General features: G+C 40.0%; 1 protein-coding gene and 1 long non-coding RNA gene across 2 annotated transcripts; both read left to right on the top strand.

Annotated features, from left to right (window-relative positions):
• Positions 1 to 3,579: 3,579 nt before the first annotated feature.
• On the top strand, positions 3,580 to 5,850 carry LOC137029315 (uncharacterized). The gene is made up of 5 exons (XR_010896282.1): positions 3,580 to 3,736; positions 3,885 to 3,974; positions 5,203 to 5,291; positions 5,414 to 5,623; positions 5,777 to 5,850. It is a non-coding gene; the product is annotated as an uncharacterized lncRNA (long non-coding RNA).
• Positions 5,851 to 15,661: 9,811 nt separating this feature from the next.
• On the top strand, positions 15,662 to 19,070 carry LOC137028250 (SLAM family member 5-like). The gene is made up of 6 exons (XM_067397018.1): positions 15,662 to 15,743; positions 16,960 to 17,274; positions 17,472 to 17,765; positions 18,475 to 18,765; positions 18,836 to 18,973; positions 19,060 to 19,070. The coding sequence occupies exons 1-6, from the start codon at positions 15,662 to 15,664 to the stop codon at positions 19,068 to 19,070; spliced, it is 1,131 nt and encodes a 376-aa protein (XP_067253119.1).
• Positions 19,071 to 20,794: the final 1,724 nt, after the last annotated feature.

Genomic DNA, 20,794 nt, shown 5'->3' with positions numbered 1-20,794 from the left:
GACATCTTTGATTTTAATGTGGGGAAAAAAAAAAAAAAACTATGGGAGGGTGGATTACAACACGCAACCTTTGATACTGTTAACAAAAAATCTACCACTAGACCACTAGGGAATTCCAAAGGTCATAGCGGATCTATGTATTTATTCACTAAATTGAAGAATCTCGGAACTAACATATGTTGTAGTATGAAACTATCACATTAAACATTCAAATTGATTTCTGGACATCGTAATGTTATTTTTTTCTACAAATGTTATTGTACATATCGGATATAGCATTCTATTAGCAGCAATTACGTTCACAGTTTTGTTTCTTTATGCTTTATTTAAAAAAAAAAGACAAAAAAAGATCCCCCCAATGTTCAAGACATGGTTACGGACTTGCAGTAGATTCAGTAGATAGTAGATAGATGCACTGAGCGGAAACTAACTGAGGATGGGGGAGGATTCACACACAACCAGATAAATATCACAGTTCAGTGTGTTTCAGGTCAATCTGAGGGTTTTCAGACATTTTAAGAGTCACTATCGTGGGCTTTTCAGTGAACCGATGAAGAAAATGTTCCTCAAGTTAGTTTTGCTCTGTTTGTGGCGTCTGGATGGTGAGTTTTAAATGTGTTTTTATGGCTTCATTTGTGTCTGTTCTGGTACCATGTGATAAATTACTGGTTAAATTAGTTAGAGAAGATTAACATTCACTGTTAGTGTCAGCGACGGTGGCTGTAGTGAAGCGCACGACTCAGGAAATAACTCAAAGAACAGTCTTTAATCTAATAATCCAAACAATACACAGGAGAATCATGAGGAGAAACACAACCACGTAACGTAGACGATACCGGACAGGTTAAATTTGTTCCTTTCTCATTTTTGAGTGGAATAGTTAAGAGAGAAATAAAAATGAACAAAATATCTTGACATTGACTAATATTTTTTCTATCATAGAAGAAGCTGATGTCAAGAAAATTTTTGAAAAATGCACAATACACACTATAATACAATACACACAAGAGTCCTGGGCCAGATAATATTTGTGGTAATGTCTTACAAACCTGTGCTCAGCAATTATCTACAGTTTTTGCTTTGTTGTTTCAAAAGTCTTTTGACCAGCATGTAGTGCCAACTGTATGGAACACTTCAACTATAGTACCGATTCCTAAAATTAACACGCTTACATACTAATCGTATTCGTTGAAGAGGTTTCTCGGTCAGTAAAACAAACAGACCGTATATCGAGAGAACAAATAGTGCTGTTGTTAAGTTGTTTCACTAGTTTGAGCTACGCTGCACAGCCAAGTGGATAACGGAACGCAAGCTCAAAGGAGTTGCGTTTACTCCCGGTCCCGGACATCATTATTAAATGGCGCTGCAACATCCAGTGAGAAGCATTTCAATTCAACACACACCTCTGTTACAAACCACAAAACACTCAATGATTAAACCAGTTTTAAATCGGATAAAACATCCTCAACATTCCCAACAAAAGTGATTAAGAAACATTGTGCCATGAACGAAGTTTTTAAATTCCACAAATCACCACCCTTACAAACATTTACCACTAATTGATTGCTTCTGTCTGCCTCACTGCTCAGAATGGTTTGTGCCTGTAGCTCTGTATAGCTTTGTTTTGAATCTCTTACTATCATTCCTTGTTGTTTATATTATCATCACCATATATCTGATATTGTTTAATATTGCCTATCACATTAATTTGATGTTGCTAGCTTTTAATCTTTAAATCTAAATCGCTAGCACAATACATTAGCTTTTCACTAGCCTTACTTGTTATCCGTGCCTACCGTAGTCTTCTCTCATACTCCTTTTTCTACGAGTCCATCAAACAATTGGTGAGTCAGATCAGTCTACAAACAGAGTCATGTCATCCTCTCCTTTTGTTGTTTCTTGCACTGCCTGTTACATGTATAGTATAGCTTGCTCTATCAACAACGAGAGATTCACATGTGATAAATGTAGGGAAATAGTCAGGCTGACAGAGAGAATCTCAGAATTAGAGACACGCATCCAAACTTTAATCGAGGATAGTAAGAATGTAAGGGCTTTAGATACAGTTTTGGATGCGACTAGCTTAGTGAACTCTGTACATTGTTCAGTTCAGGCTGTAGATGGGTGGATGTGAGACGGCCTAGTTGTGGGACAAAACACGGCTCTTCTGTTCCGATTAGAACATCAAACAGGTTTTTCCCACTCAGTGACGCACCCACTTAGAATCCTGTTGAAAGTGCCCTACTTATTGGCGATTCTATTACACGGAACGTGAAAATAGAGACACCAGCCACCATAGTCACATGTTTGCCGGGAGCCAGAGCACCTGACATCAAAGCAAATTTAAAAGTGCTGGCTAATGCTAATCGTAAATGTTCTAAAATTATTATTCACGTCGGCACTACACTCAAAAAAATGGTTTTGCAGCACTGTTGGTTTTACCCTAATCTGTTTTGTTAAAATAACACACATACATTTCTTTTCCCACCAAAACACTATTGTATTGCGTTTCATTAACTGAAACTGTGCCAATTTCCACTATACTTAATTATCAGTCGTTAAACTAATGTAAAGTGTTTAAGTTAGCGATTCAAAAAACCGGATGTGACGACTTCCAACGTATTTGATGAAGACGGCGCGAAGGAGGTGGCAAGGTGAATGGCGTCAGACGTCAGTCATTGAGGTAAGAAAATAAAAAGTTAATCTAAAGGCTTTAATTTCTGTTAGTGTTTCGCAAAGTCTGCGCTGGGATGTTTTTAATATATTGATATTGAATATTGTGTTAAACTTTATTGTTTAACGTTTATTGTGCCATTAATGGATGATTCCATGCGATTAAAAGATGCGTGTTTATTTGTAACATAAGTACTTGTACTTGTTACACTAATCTGTTGTGTAAAACGCTTAACTTAACTTGAAAAAGTTTTACGTGGCTTCATGCACTAAGACAGTGATATTAAAAGTTAAAACTCAGTACGCACCTTATTAATAAACTAACGTTAAATGCAGACGAATCCAGCATATGAATGCAACGCGTTTAGTTAACGTAAACGTCGTTCATATTTTAGGTTAATCTGCACGAATAGCATGTGGTTTAGGCTATCATCATCATCAGAATTTGATATTTTTAGATTGCTGTTTCGGTATTAATAGCTATGTTAAGCGTGTAAAACATGGGAGGAAAACGCTTATCGTGTAACTAAACGCATTGCGTTGATATTTTGGGCTCATCTGCTTTTATTGGAATTGTGTTTCAGAGTTTGGTCTTTGATTATCACAGTCTTGGTATATTAAGGCCTGGTTTCACAGACAGGGCTTAGGCTAAACCAGGATTAGGCATTATTTCAATTAGGGCATTGTAGCTTTTATAAACGTAAACTAGAAAAAAACATTACTGGTGTGCATCTTTAGATAAAACAATGACATCCACATATTTTAAGATTTATCATGTATAATGTATTCAGTCAAAACAGCTAAAATATGCATTTTAGTCTGTGAAAATGGGGTAAAGCGTTTTAGCTCCTAAAACCTCCCAGTGTAGTTTCTAAGCTATGCAAGTCCCAGTAAAATTGTACAAATAATGCCACGTTCACCTTGCAGATGCATACATTTTGACATTTTATCTGATATTACTTTTTTATGACAGTTTTTCATCATGGTTTTTGGAGTTCGTCACTGTCTTTGGTGAAATAAAGGAAGGAGATTTATTGAAGGAGAAAATGGTGTTTTGGCTAAGGTAAGTGAAGCACTGTATTTGTCTTTTTAGGTTTTAATAAAAGTAGTTAGTTAGAACCCATGGCTTGGCACAATAAAACTGCTAAACCTGCTCTTCATAACGTCTTTGTTTTAAATTTATCCCATTGGTGTCAACATTCGTTGTCAAGCTGGATGGATACTCTGGAAAACTGATGTTTGCAAATTGAGGAGTCGTCCTTGGACAAAAAATTAAACATCTCTTGGTGCCCACTACACAGGTATGAAAAACTACACTCAAAAAAACCTTGAATTAAAGCGTTAGTTTACGCAAAAATTAAATTTCTGTCATTACTCTCCCTCATGTCGTTCCACACCGGTAAGACCTTCATTCATCTTCAGAACACAAATTAGGATATTTTTGATGAAATCTGAGGGTATCTGATCTACTCATAGGCAGCAACGTCATTACACCTTTTGACGTTCAGAAATGTAGTTAAAAACATGGTTAAAATAGTCAACGTGACTGCAGTGGTTTAACCTTAATGGTATGAAGTGACGGGAATACTATTTTTGCACAAAAACAAAAATAATGACTTTATTCAACAATTTAAACTGTTGTCATACGTAGTGAACTCTGTTTGTTTACGTCCGAATAACAGCTCATTATTGGCTGACTCCTGTGTCAGCATCAAATGCACGTGTTCAGCTTCAGCCTATACTAAGTTGGCATTCGGATGTAAACAAGGATGACAGTTCAAATTGTTGAATAAAGTCATAATGTTTGTTTTGTTTTTGACCACAAAAAGTATTCTTATCGCTTCATAACATTAAAGTTGAACCACTGCAGTCACATGGACTACTTTAACCATATTTTTAACTAACTTTTTGGACGTCAAAAGGTGCAATGACGTTGCTGCCTTTGAGTAGATCAGATACCCTGGGATATCAGCAAAAATATCTTAATTTGTGTTCAGAAGATGAACGAAGATCTTACTGGTGTGGTACGACATGAGGGTGAGTAATAAATGACAGAAATTTAATTTTAGGGTAAACTAACCCTTTAAAACAATATTTTCTCACTGGGGTTATGGTCATGAGCATGCATAAAAAAAACAGATATAAGATTGTTTATTACCATGATAAATACAATAAATGCAAAGTAACTGACAGATGTTACATGTATAACACTATTGTTAATGGACAATGTTCTGCAGAGTTTAGCTCTAACTTACCCCAGCGCAAGCTGAAAGTTTAACACTTTGTTCTTATTTGAAAATTCAAAAAAACATTGATGGTTCAGGTGCATTTAATTTGGGTTGAGTTAAACTCTGCAGAACAGTCCCTCTAAGAGCAAGCTTTCACACCCCTGATGTAAAGCATGAGGAGGATGGATAACTGAAAGTGGTTGAGTATGATGGGAGCAATGGCAGGGTAATCCTATGGAAAGGTGAATTATTATATTTAAAGGCTATATTTGGGTAATGTTGTTGTTGTTTGCATCTTTAGAATGGTGACAGTGAACTGAAGAGAGAGTGCACAATCAAATCTCTCTGTGTCTACATGAAAGAAGGCCCTAGCAGTCTGATCTGTATATGGTGAGTATATGTGCATTTTAAAATGTTGTTTATTTTCAAGGATGCTAAATGCTTTGTTAAAGTTAATACACAGGAATTTAAGAGTACTGTTTTTGTTTGTTTGTTTTTAATATCCACACTAGGACAGGACAGGAGGCGATTCAGAAGACTTTGATGGGGATTTATTTCATAAGACTGGAAGGTGCAGATATAGAAGAGAGCCTAGCAGATGTTGGAGTGGTGTTAGAGGGGCAAAAGGTTCTTCAGACCTTAGCAGTGTCCCATATGCCATATACAGCCATGTTGATGAGACTAAAATATGGACTGAATTTGAGCTACCCTCCTGGATTCAGGTATACTTTCAAAGCACTGCAAAAGTTGATGGCAACAAGTTATCCAATAAAGTGCATTGAAGAGCACACTACCATCTGGACACTTTTATTTTGTAAATTTGTATAAAAAAAAAAAAAATTATATTTATCCTTTGTTTGTTTTTGTTTTTCTAGGTTAATTTTCACTTTCTTGAGTTTGCAGAAGTCTTTTGATTCTAACATTATCTAAAATTACTTTTACATCAGACTGTTAAAAGCATTTGCACAAGTTTAAAGATTCTTGAATGTAATGACTGAATAGGCTGTTTAAAACAGTTTATTGCAACTGACAAATACAGTTTGATAACTTGTTACATATCTTGTGTTTTTTTTGTCTCTACAAGGTTATCACACACAAATAAATGCTGCTTTGAAGGGAGTTACTTTAAATAGAAATCTCTGAGTTAAAGTAACAAAACCTAATTGGATGGAACCACTGTCCATAATTTAATTGAGTTATTTGAAACAAACCTCCTTTTGTTGGTTGAATGAAACATATTTGGCTGGTTTTAAATAAACTAAAGCATGTCCACTAAACTTAACAAGTTTAAGTTACAGGGAAGCAATTGCATTGATTTGATTTGACATTACTATTTTAAATAGATTTGTCCTCATTCAGTTGTGTTGTCACAACACAAGAATTTTACATAGATTAAAAAAATTCTATTAATGTTAATAAAAAACAATTTGCTTGTGTGGAACCACTGTCCATAATAAAATTAAGTAGGTTTAAAGGATCATTTTTTTGAGTGTAATGATGTTCGACTTCGCCAGTCGGAGATCACTAAAATTAACATTAAAGAGGTGTGTGAACTCGCAAATTCAATGTCAGGAGAAGTAATTTGTTCTGGCCCTCTTCCTGTTCGTCGGAGTGATGAGATAGTTAGCAGATCAATCAATCAATGGCTGGCTGTCTAAGTGGTGTCCGCAGAATAATATAGGTTTCATAGACAATTGGAAAAGTTTTTGGGGCAGACCTGATCTGTTGAAAAGAGATGGTATTCATCCGTCCCGGGATGGTGCTGCTCTTCTCTCTAGTAATATGGCACATAGTCTTAGAGCTGAAACATGACAAACTGGGGCCCAGGACAGGAAGCAGACAGACTGGCTAAACCGACCGTCTGCTAGCTGCCTCACGTTACAGAAGTCAGATAATTCCCAACACATAGAAACTCTTACACCTAGATATTATCACATAGAGACTGTGTCTGTACTCCGAATTAGTAAATGCAAAAAACTCCCAAACCCATTTAAGAGTAAAGATTTAATTGACGTTCAACAAATAAAAAACAGAAATAATACTGAATATTAGATCCCTTTCTTCAAAAGGACTTATTGTAAATGATATTGTTACAACCACACCTTCCCGGACTCCAGTTCCCACGATCCTCTTTGTCTGCACTCCTGAACTCACTTCCCTCATCAGCCTTCCTGCCATTCCTGCCTGGATTCCCTGCACCTGTTGTCTTCATCAGCACTTCCTTTAAGTTGGACTCATTCCCTGCACTCCTTTGTCAGTTCTATTGTTTGTTTAGATGTGTTGTGTTGTTATAACTCTCCTTCTTGTGAATAAAAGCCTGTATATTGTGGATTTCCGTATTCGCCTCGTCTCTACAGCAACACACCGTAACAGATATTATCACAGACAATAATCTAGATGTGCTGTGTTTGACAGAAACCTGGCTAAAACCGGACGATTACATTACTTTAAATGAGTCTAGCCCTCAAGGTTACTATTATCGACACAAACTGCATCGGAAGGGCAAAGGGGGAGGTGTTGCTGTAATTTATAGTAATAATTACAGTATTAGTCAAAAGTCTTTCAAATATGATTCCTTCGAAGTGATGGTGCTTTATGTATTTGTATTTGTATTTATTATTTATAAAGCACATTTCAATACAACTGAAGTTGTCCAAAGTGCTGTACATTAAAATGGGGAAAATACAAGGCACAATTTATATAAAGCATACAAAACATAAAACACATACACATCTAGGGATCAATCACGGGAAGATTTAAAAGCCATATTAAGTAGATGAGCTTTCAGCAAATTTTTAAAACTAGAAATTGTCTGAGCAGATCTAATAGAGAGGGGCAGTGAGTTCCATAACTTCGGAGCAGCTACTGAGAACGCCCGATCTCCTCGTAGTTTTAGTATAGATCTGGGGACCACTAAAAGAAGCTGGTCAGAAGATCTCAGAGGCCTGACAGAAGAATAACGGTTCACTACGGTCTCCAGATACTTTGGTGCCAGCCCATTCAGAGATTTAAAAACAAACAAAAGTTTATATTCAATTCGAAAATTGACCGGCAACCATTTAAGGGAAAATAAAATAGGAGTGATATGGTCATGCTTTCGGGTTATGTAACGTTATGTAACGTTAAGCACATTTGTGCTGGCTACTATATACAGGCCACCAGGCCACCATACAGAGTTAGTACTAGCTGCGGATAAAGTCCTTATTGCTTTTGATATCCATGTATATAATGAAAAAGATGCATTGGGATTGGCATTTACAGACATTTTAAACTCTATTGGAGTTAGACAACACGTGTCAGGACACACTCATTGTCGTAATCATGTTTTAGATCTAATATTGTCACATGGAATTGATATTGACGCCGTTGAAATTCTGCAGCAGAGTCACAACATCTCAGATCATTATCTAGTCTCGGGAATACTACATTTAGCTAAGGCTGCAAAACCGCCACCCTGCCACAAATATGGTAGAACCATCACTTCTACAACTAAAGATTGCTTTATAAATAATCTTCCTGATCAGTTTCATCGCCTTAGCACAGTGGTTCCCAAACCTGTCCTGGAGTACCCCCAGCCCTGCGTATTTTGCGCTCTTAAGAGAGCAGCCAGAAAAATGGAGCGCAGCTGGAAGAAAACAAAACTAGAGGTTTTGGAAAGAACACATTGTTATGTACAGAAAGGCCTTAAAAACTGCTAGATCTACTGATTCAAACAACCCTTTCAAACAAGCACAACCCTAGGTATTTATTTGATACAGTGGCTAAATTAGCGAGAAATAAAGCATCAGCTTCTGATGTTTCCAAACAGCACAGCAGCAACTTTATGAACTTCTTTACTTGCAAGATTGACAATATTAGAGAGAAAATGATAACCATGCAACCGTCTACTACAGTATCGCATCAGACAGTGCATTGTAGTGTCCCTGAGGAAAAATTCAATTCATTTACTGCTTTAGGAGAGGAATAAGTGTCTAAACTTGTTAAAACATCAAAATCAACAACATGTATGTTAGACCCTATACCGACTACACTATTGAAAGAGATGCTTCCAGAGATCATAGATCCTCTTCTTAATATTGTTAATTCATCTTTATCACTAGGATACGTACCAAAAACTTTTAAGCTGGCTATTATTAAACCTCTTATTAAAAAAACACAACTTGATCCTAGAGAATTAGTCAGTTGCAGGCCGATCTCGAATCTCACTTTTCTGTCAAAAATACTAGAAAAGGCAGTATCATTGGAACTATGTTCTTTTTTTTTAGAAAGAAATGGTATCTGTTAGGATTTCCAGTCAGGATTTAGACCGTACCATAGTACTGAGACTGCTCTCATTAGAGTTACTAATGATTTGCTCGTATCATCAGATCGTGGTTGTATCTCTCTATTAGTGTTACTGGATCTTAGTGCTGCATTCGACACTATCGATCACAAGATTCTTTTAAATACACTCAACAATTATGTTGGCATTAGTGGAATTGCATTGGCATGGTTAAAATCATACTTATCTGCCGTTATCAGTTTGTAGTAGTAAACAAAGAGATGTCATATCGATCACAAGTTCAATATGGAGTACCGCAAGGCACAGTACTAGAACTGTTGCTTTTCACTCTGTACATGCTACCCTTGAGAGATATCATTAGGAAGCAAGGCGTTAGTTTTCACTAGGGATGCACCGATAACGATACCAAGCTCATGTACTTGTACTCATAAAAAAAAATACACCCGATACCAAAGACCGATACCGCACGTGACGTAATTGACAGAATTTTCCATGCACAGAGACAACCCGATGATGACAACCCACACATTGCGAACTGCATGCAAATCACGTTGAAAGATGCAAAGCATGCTCTCTCTCGCTCTCTCTCACAGTTCTCTCAGACAGCACGTGATCAGTTCTCCTTGCGCCTAAATGGTCTATTGCACAAATAGTTGTCAAAATGTCCATTGTATGGAGTATCTCACGTAAATACAGTTGGTTATGGCTTAAGTGGACATAAACAGGTGGGTGAAAACAGGAAATGTGTCAGTATATTACATCCATGGATTCGGTCTTAAAATGACAGTAACCCAGTTAAATATTTGACTGTCATTAATGTTAGTAAAACAACAAAAGATGTTGAATGTATATATATATATATATATATATATATATATATATATATATATATATATATACATACACACAAGGCAGGTTAAAAAAGACTTATAGATGTTTATTTTTATTTTGTTTTTTATTATGACTTTGGTAATTATGCCCTTTGAAGGTTATTGGACACTGAAATTTGTGCTTTAAGTTTGTGACAAGTAAAGAAGCTGTCCTGTATTCTTTAGTCTCACTGTGTTGTTCTTGGAAAACTGCCACATCACTAAAAAAAAAAAAAAAAGATACTAATAAATGTATAGGCATCGGTTGTCACAGACACGCCAGGCTCTACATTCACCCAATCACAACGCACTTCTTCTCCTGAGTAACTAGCCACACCTGACACGCATCAACACTCATCACCACAGCAGCATAAAAGACACTCCAGAGCGCTCAGTCACTGTCCGGTCTCGTTAACGCATACCTACCTGTGATGCTTACCTCAGGGACTCTGCTAACTTCTGCTTACCTGTATCCAGCGTTCCATGTGACTCCTAGTGTCTCCTCGTCTCCTGTGAGTGTCTTCGTGTCTCATCTGCTCCATGCCTGCCTGCTTCCACGATCCCTGGGAAATATAAAGACAAGTATCAGATCCAGTATCATCTTCCGTCACAAACTTAACCTGCTTCCACTCACCTGCACTCTGCCATCGATCTATGGTTGTTCAATAAACTGTATATTAACTATACCTGTGTCTCCGTCCCCTTCTGTACGTAACAGAAGACCGGACCCATACCGTCAGAACAACCATGAGTCATCCAGATCCATTTCAAGACCTTGTTGATGCGCTTCGCCGCACGCTCACCAGCACTTCCACGCCAGCACCTCTAGCACCTTCAGCGACCACTTCCGCATTCACCGCTGCATCTCCTTCGCCAACGGCGATCGCCAGTCCCATGGCCAAACTGGCACCCTTCACTGGCCTGGCGGAGGACTGCAATGGATTCATCCTGCAGTGTTCACTGGTCCTGGAGATGCAACCGCATTTGTATCCCGACGACAGCGCAAAGGTGGCTTTCATCATCTCTCAACTGAAAGGAAGAGCTCTCTGCTGGGCTAAACCACTGTGGACACAGAAAAATCTGGTCATTAAATCGCTATCAAGTTTCATTTCCCACTTCAAGGAAGTTTTTGGGAAACCAGCCTGGGATTCATCCATCGGTGAGAGATTATGCAAATTGAAACAAGGTCTCATGTCTGTGTCTGATTATGCCATTCAGTTCTGTACCCTGGCTGCAGCAAGTGGTTGGAATGAACAAGCCCTTATCACCACCTATCGTCAAGGCCTTGATCCACGTGTGTGGTTGCATTTCGTTGCATACGAGGACTCCATCGGGCTCGAGAAATTCATCCAGCTATCCATCAGATTCGCCACTCGTATGCAGCTGTGTCTCGAAGAGCACCAGGGCCAGCCATTATTTCCATCCATCCTCCGCCAGCCAGAATCCGTCAGCCATCCAGAACCAGCCACCGAACCCATGCAAATAGAACACTCACGTCTTTCATCTGCTGAGCGACCGAGGAGGCTGACCCAGAATCTCTGTCTTTACTGTGGCCGTGCTGGGCATTACATCTCTGAATGCCCCACTTGTCCAATACGACCCATGGTGAGTGTTATCATGCCTACGTTGAATAAGATGAAACCACTCACTATTATTGTAACCCTTACTGCTGCTGATTTCTGCCTTCCAGTCAATGCCCTCCTCAATTCTGGGTCAGCTGGAAACTTCATCTCCGGTGCCCTCTGTCGCCAGCTCCAGCTCAAAACTACTGCTACGCCGAATGTTTACCAGATCCACTCGGTAACTGGAAAACCACTCCGTCAAGTTTGTCACTGTGTTGGACCTCTTCACCTCCAAATCGGTATCCTCCACACGGAAGAGATTCATCTGCTGGTTCTGGAGGAATCAATGGCTGACGTGATTCTAGGGCTCCCCTGGCTTGAGCAGCATAATCCCATCATCTCCTGGAGGACAGGAGAGATCCTGAAGTGGGGTAACCATTGCTTTCCTGACTGTTTCCCTGATTTCCCGATTCCAAGTTGTCCAAGTTCCAAAGAAATCCAAGTCTCTGCTCCTGAGTTTCCTGCTCCAACTCGTCCAAGTTCCAGGAAGCCCCGAGTTTCTGTTCCTGAGCTTCCTGCTCCAAGTCGTCCAAGTTCCAAAGAAATTCAAGTCTCTGCTTCCGAGTTTCCTGTGTCAAGTCTTCTAAGCTCTGAGAAAATCCAAGTCTATGCTACTTCTGGGTAAAGTCCACTCGAGAAACGTTCTACGGACATCCCTGCATGTTACTCCCACTTCAGCGATGTCTTCTGTCCAAAAGAAGCCTCCAAGCTGCCTCCCCATCAGCCATGGGACTGCGCAATCGACCTCATCCCCGGTGAGCCAGTGCCCAGAGGGAAAATCTACTCCCTTATCCTCCTGGAGGAGAAGGCCATGGAGGAGTACATAAACAAAGCTCTGTCACAGGGCTACATACGCCTGTCTACTTCCCCTGCTGCTTCAAGCTTTTTCTTCGTGGCGAAGAAGGACGGAGGCTTGTGGCCCTGCATTTACTACAGAGCTTTGAACAAGATCACCATTAAATTCTGCTATCCACTTCCTCTTGTCCCATCAGCGCTGGAACATCTACACGGCGCCACTGTGTTCACCAAGTTGGACCTCCGCAGCGCGTATAACCTCATCCGGATACGTGAGGGGGGCGAGTGGAAGACAGACTTTGTGACCCCTACCGGCCACTATGAGTACCAAGTAATGCCGTATGGACTTGTCAACGCCCCCTCTGTATTCCAGGACTTCATGCATGAGGTGCTCCGGGAGTTCCTGCACAAATCAGTCCTGGTCTACATAGATGATATTTTGAATTACTCCTGGAGCATGGCCGACCATCGCCACCACGTTGCGGAGGTCCTCCAATGCCTGAGGGACTTTCAACTCTACCTCAAAGCCGAGAAATGCAGTTTCCATCAGCCCTCAGTGCAGTTCTTAGGATATAACATCGACCACAGTGGCATCCGCATGGACGAGAGGAAGGTAACTGCTGTCCAAGACTGGCCCGTTCCCACATCCGTGAAAGAGTTACAATGGTTCCTAGGTTTTGCAAATTTCTACTACAGATTCATCCAAGGTTACAGCTCCATCACCAGCCCACTCACAAGCCTTTAACACCCTGAAAACCGCGTTTACAACCGCTCCCCTCCTGGTCCACCCAGATCCGGATCTCCCTTTCGTCGTCGAAGTCGACGCCTCAACCACAGGAGTGGGAGCGGTGTTATCCCAGCAGCAGGGTTCCACGGACACGGCGCACTCCACTAATTCATTCCGCGCACTCTTCACTGGGCACTGGCCATCCAGGGGTCAATGAGACCCTCTCGCTGTTGAAACAGGGCTTCTGGTGGCCCAACATGGCATCCAACGTCAAGAGGTACGTACAGGGGTGCCAGGAATGTGCCGTCTCCAAGAGTCCACGCCATCTTCCCTCTGGGAAACTCCAACCTCTGCCCGTTCCAACCGCCCCTGGTCACTCCCAGTCTCCAATGGTTGTACCTGTGTTCTGGTGGTAGTGGACCGATTCTCCAAGTCTTGTCGATTAATTCCCTTACCTGAGCTACCAATGGCAATGGAGACCGCAGAACTCATGTTTAACTATGTATTCCGATACTATGGACTGCCTGAGGATACCGTGTCTGATCGTGGATCACAATTCACCTCCAGAGTATGGCGATCCTTCTTCAAGCTTCTAGGTGTGACCATCAGTCTCTCTTCTGGATACCATCCCCAGACGAACGGGCAGACGGAGAGGAAGATTCAGGAGATCGGCCGTTTCTTACGTACCTTCTGTCACGGCCACCAGGACTCCTGGAACCAGTTTCTGGGTTGGGCTGAGTACGCCCAGAACTCTCTCCGTCAGTCCACCACCGGTCTCACTCCCTTCCAATGCGTACTCGGCTACCAACCCCCACTGTTCCCCTGGGATGGGGAACCATCGGACGTCCCTGCAGTGGATTACTGGTTCCGGGAGAGCGAGAGGGTCTGGGACTCGCCTCATCTGCAACTCCAGTGAGCTCTACACAGGCGCAGGACAAGAGCTGACCTTCGGCGCTCCCAAGCACCCAACTTCCAGCCAGGCGAGAAGGTTTGGCTGTCGACCGGGGACATCAGGATGTGCCTGCCGTGTAGGAAGCTGAGTCCCAGATTCATTGGCCCCTTCACCATCACCCGGCAGATAAACTCCGTCACCTATCACCTGCAACTCCCTCCTGAGTATAAAATCCACCCAGTCTTCCATGTGTCACTATGAAAGCCTCACCATCCCTCTGTTCTTCCCTCCACAGAGCCTGGTGAAGCCAAAGAACCCCCCCTTCCACTGATCGTGGAAGATGGAGCGGCCTACATCATGAAAGACATCTTGGACTCCCGGCGCCGTGGTGGTCACCTGGAGTACCTAGTCGACTGAGAGGGATATGGTCCCGAAGAGCGGTCATGGGTTCCCAGGAATGATGTTCTAGATCCAAGTCTCCTCGATGAGTTCCATGCCAGACATCCTAACCGACCAGCTCCACATGGCAGGGGTCGACCACCACAACGTCGGGGTCCACGGTCCTCAGGAGCGGACCGTGGAGGGGGGGTAATGTCACAGACACGCCAGGCTCTACATTCACCCAATCACAACGCACTCCTTCTCCTGAGTAACTAGCCACACCTGACACGCATCAGCACTCATCACCACAGCAGCATAAAAGACACTCCAGAGCGCTCAGTCACTTTCCGGTCTCGTTAACGCATACCTACCTGTGATGCTTACCTCAGGGACTCTGCTAACTTCTGCTTACCTGTATCCAGCGTTCCATGTGACTCCTAGTGTCTCCTCATCTCCTGTGAGTGTCTTCGTGTCTCATCTGCTCCATGCCTGCCTGCTTCCACGATCCCTGGGAAAGATAAAGACAAGTATCAGATCCAGTATCATCTTCCGTCACAAACTTAACCTGCTTCCACTCACCTGCACTCTGCCATCGATCTCTGGTTGTTCAGTAAACTGTATATTAACTATATCTGTGTCTCCGTCCCCTTCTGTATGTAACATCGGTATTGGTGAGTGCCAGAAAAAAAATTGGTACTCACACTCAGTCCTTAAAAATGGTATCGGTGCATCCCTAGTTTTCACTGTTACACTGATGATATTCAGCTCTATATTTCTTTGCACCCTGATGAAACTTACCAATTCACAAAATTAATGCATAGCTGATATACAAAAACTGGATTCCTACTACTAAATTCAGAAAAAACAGAGATTCTAATTGTTGGCCCAAGAACTTCACGTAATAATCTAGAATACTGTCTAACACTTGATGGCTGCTCTGTTAAGTCTCCGTCGTCAGTTAGGAACCTGGGTGTGCTCTTTGATACCAATCTTTCATTTGAAGGCCATGTTACTAGCATCTGTAAAACCGCATTCTTCCATCTTAAAAATATATATAAACTACGACATATGCTCTCAATGAAGAATGCAGAACAGTTAGTTCATGTGTTCATGACCTCATGGCTAGATTACTGTAACGCTCTACTGGGTGGTTGTTCCTCCCGCTTGATAAATAAACTACAGCTCGTACAAAATGCAGCAGCTAGTGTTCTTACTAGAACCAGGAAGTATGACCAGTGGCCTGTTGCACAAAGCCGGTTTCAATTTCTACCCAGGTAAGTTCAAGATTAGTTTGAGCAAACTCTGGTTTTTCGGGCTCATGAAGGTGGATCGGTTTTAAGCGGGTTTCATTGCTATGGTGCCTTCAGGTCCAAGATTTAGGATGCCAGTGTTTCTCAAAATCAGGGTGGAAAATCCTTTATACCACAGGCTGTGACGTGTTTAAATGAAAGATAGTGAAAGAGTTTTTTTTGTTTAATGAAGCAGTATGTGTTGGATGGATTAATTCACAGAGATCAAGTGGATCGTCACTCATGGTAGCTTTACTGGGCCTGGGACAAACAAGACCAAAAGGCTGGTTAAAATACAGTGCATCGATGTTGCATGAGAAATCAGTACATTTTCTCAGAAGTGCATGTGACATAGTGGACAAAATTCTAAATAAAACATACATTAAAGAAAATAAAATATAAAACACTTTCTCTGTTTTCATTTCTCAGCAATTCACATAAATACAGAGAATCTATGAACTTAAGTAACCAATATTTTACATATTTTGTATAAATGAAATAAGGAGAGAGAAGAACGCAGCCCTAAAATGGCGCAGTTACACACTTCAGCACGTGTGCGAATAGCTAACACTCAACTAGGGCTAATATTATTTCTACACAGAACATGACAAAACCGAATAAAACACATACCTGGGACAAACAGCACCAAAAGGCTGATCAGAATGCAGTGCGTCGATGTTGCATGAGAAGACTTAAATGAAATAAACAGAAGTTCGGAGTTCACAAGCAGGCCATTAAACATTGTTCATCTTATCGTCACAAATAACACATATTTGACTCCACTAAGACAACTAGGAACTGACAGACAAAATAAGTAAACTTGTGTGTAGTTTAAAGTTTAAACTTGGGCTTGAAAACAATCCAAACTTAGTTATTAAGACAGAACAATCATTGATGCGACTTACCAGCAGGAAGTGATATTAGACTCTAGTGCTGATGACATAGCTCCGCCCCACAATATCATGTGCACAAACGCAACAAGTTTTCCCAATTTATGCGTGAATTTAACTAATATTATTAAAACATCTTTTAACACATATATAAGTCTATTTCTCTTTTCATTCATCATCTTTTGTCTTTGTGCTGCTGCAGAATATTATTCACGTCACATTTAAATGATTCAAAGTATTTCAGTGAAGCTTCATCAAACCAACATCAAGTGATTTTAAAGCTTTAATCTGTGAAAAACTCTGTTCTTCAGGTGGGATTCATGTTAAAATGAAGACAGTATCAGTTACGGAGGGAGATTCAGTCACTCTCGACTCTGGTCTTACTGAAATGAAGAATAATGATTGGATGAAGTGGATGTTTAGAAGTACTGTAATAGCTGAAATCAATAAACAGGTCGACAGATTCACTGTATATGATGATGTTTTTGAGGGGAGATTCAGAGACAGACTGAAACTGGACAATCAAACTGGATCTCTGACCATCACAAACACAACAACTGAACATGCTGGACATTTTAACCTATGGACCAAATATGAGACTGTTAATTTCTATCTCTCTGTCTATTGTGAGTTAAATATCAGTTTTACATGTTTTATATTTTAATCATCACAAAGATTCAATTAATAATCCAAACTCAATATTACTTCTGTTGTTTAATGATGATATTCATTTCAAATTTAAGTTTCAATCCATGTACTTTTGTAAATGAAGTTAATCTGTGTTGAACCTGTTTCTGTTTGTTCTCCATGTGTGTGTTTAAAGATTCTGTGTCAGTGAAGGAGGGAGATTCAGTCACTCTAAACTCTGGTCTTACTGAAATGAAGGATGATGATGTGATTCAGTGGTGGTTTGAAAAGACTTTAATAGCTAAAATCAATAAACGGGTCGACAGAATCACTGTAAATGATGATGTTCTTGATGGGAGATTCAGAGACAGACTGAAGCTGGACAATCAAACTGGATCTCTGACCATCACAAACATCACAATGAAACATGCTGGAGTTTATCAACTACAGACCAACTATAAGAGTGATAATTTCCATCTCGCTGTCATTGGTGAGTTCAAAAACTTTTTCACCTGTTTTTTAATGACAAAGTTGAAATGAATTCATACATCATTTTGTTTCGTTTGCTGTTTTATGATGTTATTTCAATTTTTTTTTTTTTTTCAAACTTAAACTATTTATTTTAATAAACCATTATAATCAGTTTATCTGTGACAAACTGTTTCAGTGTCAGTGACGGAGGGAGATTCAGTCACTCTCGAATCTGGTCTTACTGAAATGAAGGATGATGGTGTGATTCACTGGAGGTTTGGAGACACTTTAATAGCTGAAATCAATAAACAGAACGACAGATTCACTGTAAATGATGATGTTCTTGATGGGAGATTCAGAGACAGACTGAAACTGAACAATCAAACTGGATCTCTGACCATCACAAACATCACAATGAAACACGCTGGAGATTATGAACTAGAGATCAACACTCTCAGCAGGCCTTCTTATATTCATCTCATTGTCTACGGTGAGTTAAATATCAGTTTCACATGTTTTATTTATTACAGCTAGATCTAAAGAAGTATCTTATCATGACTAATGAGTTCAAATGACTAATTCTCTCACTTTCACATGAACAGCAGGTTTATATTGAACTTTCTATTCAATAGTTTTAAATGCTCTACTTTTGATCATCTTGGTTCCTCTGGATGTTTCTTGAATCTCTTCATTCATCCTCATTTCTCTTTATTCTCTCATGTTTTCAGCTCGTCTGCCTGTTCCTGTCATCAGCAGTAACTCTTCTCAATGTTCTTCATCATCTTCATCATCATGTTCATTGGTGTGTTCAGTGGTGAATGTGAGTCATGTGACTCTCTCCTGGTACAAAGGAAACAGTTCATTGTCCAGCATCAGTGTGTCTGATCTCAGCATCAGTCTCTCTGTACCTCTGGAGGTGGAATATCAGGATAAAAACACCTACAGCTGTGTGCTGAACAATCCCATCAGCCACCAGACTCAACATCTGAACATCACTCAACTCTGTCACACATGTTCAGGTACGGCAGCGTTGATGATATTAGCGTTTATTGACTGAGCTGATCTCACTTTGATGTTTTTATTCCTCAGTCCACTGTTGTGGTCCTACTGAAGCTGTGATCCGATTGGTCCTCTCTGCTCTGGTGGGCGTGGCTACTGTCATTCTTGTGCTTTATCACATCAGATCCAGAAGAGCTGAAGGAGATCAAGCACATATTCACACATCAGGTACATGATTGATGATGACTGATTCAGCATATATTAATATTGGTGAGATTGATTCATTTATGGCTTTACATGTTCATCTTTTTCAGGAAGTGCTTAAATCTGAAGCAGAACGCTGAACTTTAAAGATTCTTCAAGTGTGTTTTTGTCATAATAAATACTGATGATTATTTGAGCTTCTCTTTCAGTGTCAGATTTGTAAAACTCTTATTTGTAAGGCTTTATTGTTCATATTTCTCTCAGAGACACACAGATCTCACTTTACTACTACTGCTGTATATTTGTCATGTGTATTTACACTGTTGTTGAGGATCAAATTAAAATAGCTTCTTTTTAATGTGTCTGACGGAGTTGACACAAATTCAGTTCTGAAGTGAATAAATGTACATTTTTAGAAGAAAACATTTTCAGAAAAACCTGTTCCCTTACATGTTCATTAGCTGAGACCTTTGTCTACAAATATATCAGTTTATAATAATGTGTTATTCAATAATAAAAACTAACATCTCAAACATGTTTGGTCTCTTCTCTCAAGAATCAGTGAGATATCTATATCTATACGTCATAAGACTGTGCCGCTCCTGCCTCTGTTGTGATTTGACTGAACAAAAGTTTGTAATTTTAGGTATTTTAAAGTATTTAAAGCGCACATATTATGCAAAATCCACTTATACAAGGTGTTTGGACATAATGTGTGTGAACACAATCACCCTACAATGATAAAAATCCACCCGTTCCTTTTTTTAATCCCCATTAAACCAAAGCAGTGTCATTAGACAAGCCGTTTTAATTCTCTGATCAATGTGACGTCACTTTAACCACAGGCCCCGCCCATGGCCCCTGATTGACAGACCTGTGTTACCATAGTTTCCACCCTCAGCGAGCTGTCCGCCATTTTCTCCGCGCTCCAGCAGCTGTAGACAACAATGTCTGGTGAGAAACTGAGATGTTTTGTTGTGGGATTTATTGGCACATTTATTATAGAGGAGAGTGAAGACATTAGTTGTTGTTCCTGTTATTGTCCTCTAGATGGCAGTAGTACCCAATATTCAAGTGGAGGATATCCAAGGTTACAGGGGTAGAATAAAAGAGTATTAGAGAAGCTAAGCTCATGTTAAATTAGAGAGCTTAAGAAATAAAGAGGCTACACGCCAGTTCATACATTTATTTTTCAGAGTTAGGCAAAAGTTTAAAAAAAATACCAAATACACTCCTTCATGGTTCATATAATGTTGGGAAAGTTTTTCGAGTATGGCTCTGTATGACATCATAAAGGGCGGAATTCCTTATATGGGCACTTCTCCCGGAAGAGAACGCGCACACATCAGCCAATGCGAGAGCAAGAGCCGCCCATCAGTGCTTCGTTCAGGTTACTGAATTAGGGCAGAGTCATTTTTAAATACTATACTGAAAAACCAAGAAACACATTCTCTCCCAAATCACGAATCATATTGTGGGATGTGAACCTCAAAATGTTTACAGTGTTTACAGTAAACCTCAAAAGTTTACAGTGACTCCAGTAGTTACTAAAGAGTTATCATGTTTTTCACTTTAGAATACTGATCCAAATAATTAGTAATTCTTTCTTAAGTATTTGGTAATACTTCAGTCATTACTAGTGGTTTACCATGACCTTCACTTTAGTATTAATTATACATTATGAATTATTCACATTAATTATGAACCTGTATATAGTAGTTCTTAGTAGTTCTCTGTGAGGAATGAAAAAACAGTAGTTACTGATTAGTTAATAGTGAACTACCACCTTCAACTGAGCACTATTGCTTACTAATTCAGTAATCAGAGTTTCTTGTTAGTTAATAG

Source organism: Chanodichthys erythropterus, chromosome 10 (genome assembly GCF_024489055.1).
Source record: "Chanodichthys erythropterus isolate Z2021 chromosome 10, ASM2448905v1, whole genome shotgun sequence".
NCBI classification, from domain to species: Eukaryota; Metazoa; Chordata; class Actinopteri; order Cypriniformes; family Xenocyprididae; genus Chanodichthys; species Chanodichthys erythropterus.
This window is presented reverse-complemented; position numbering and strand designations above follow the sequence as displayed.

Coding starts and splice junctions, on each gene's coding strand:
- LOC137028250 (XM_067397018.1), top strand. CDS start 15,662: ATGCAGCAGCTAGTGTTCTTACTAGAACCAGGAAGTATGACCAGTGGC. Junction 15,744..16,959: donor CGGTTTCAATTTCTACCCAG/GTAAGTTCAAGA, acceptor TCTGTTCTTCAG/GTGGGATTCATGTTAAAATG. Junction 17,766..18,474: donor TTTCCATCTCGCTGTCATTG/GTGAGTTCAAAA, acceptor TCATGTTTTCAG/CTCGTCTGCCTGTTCCTGTC.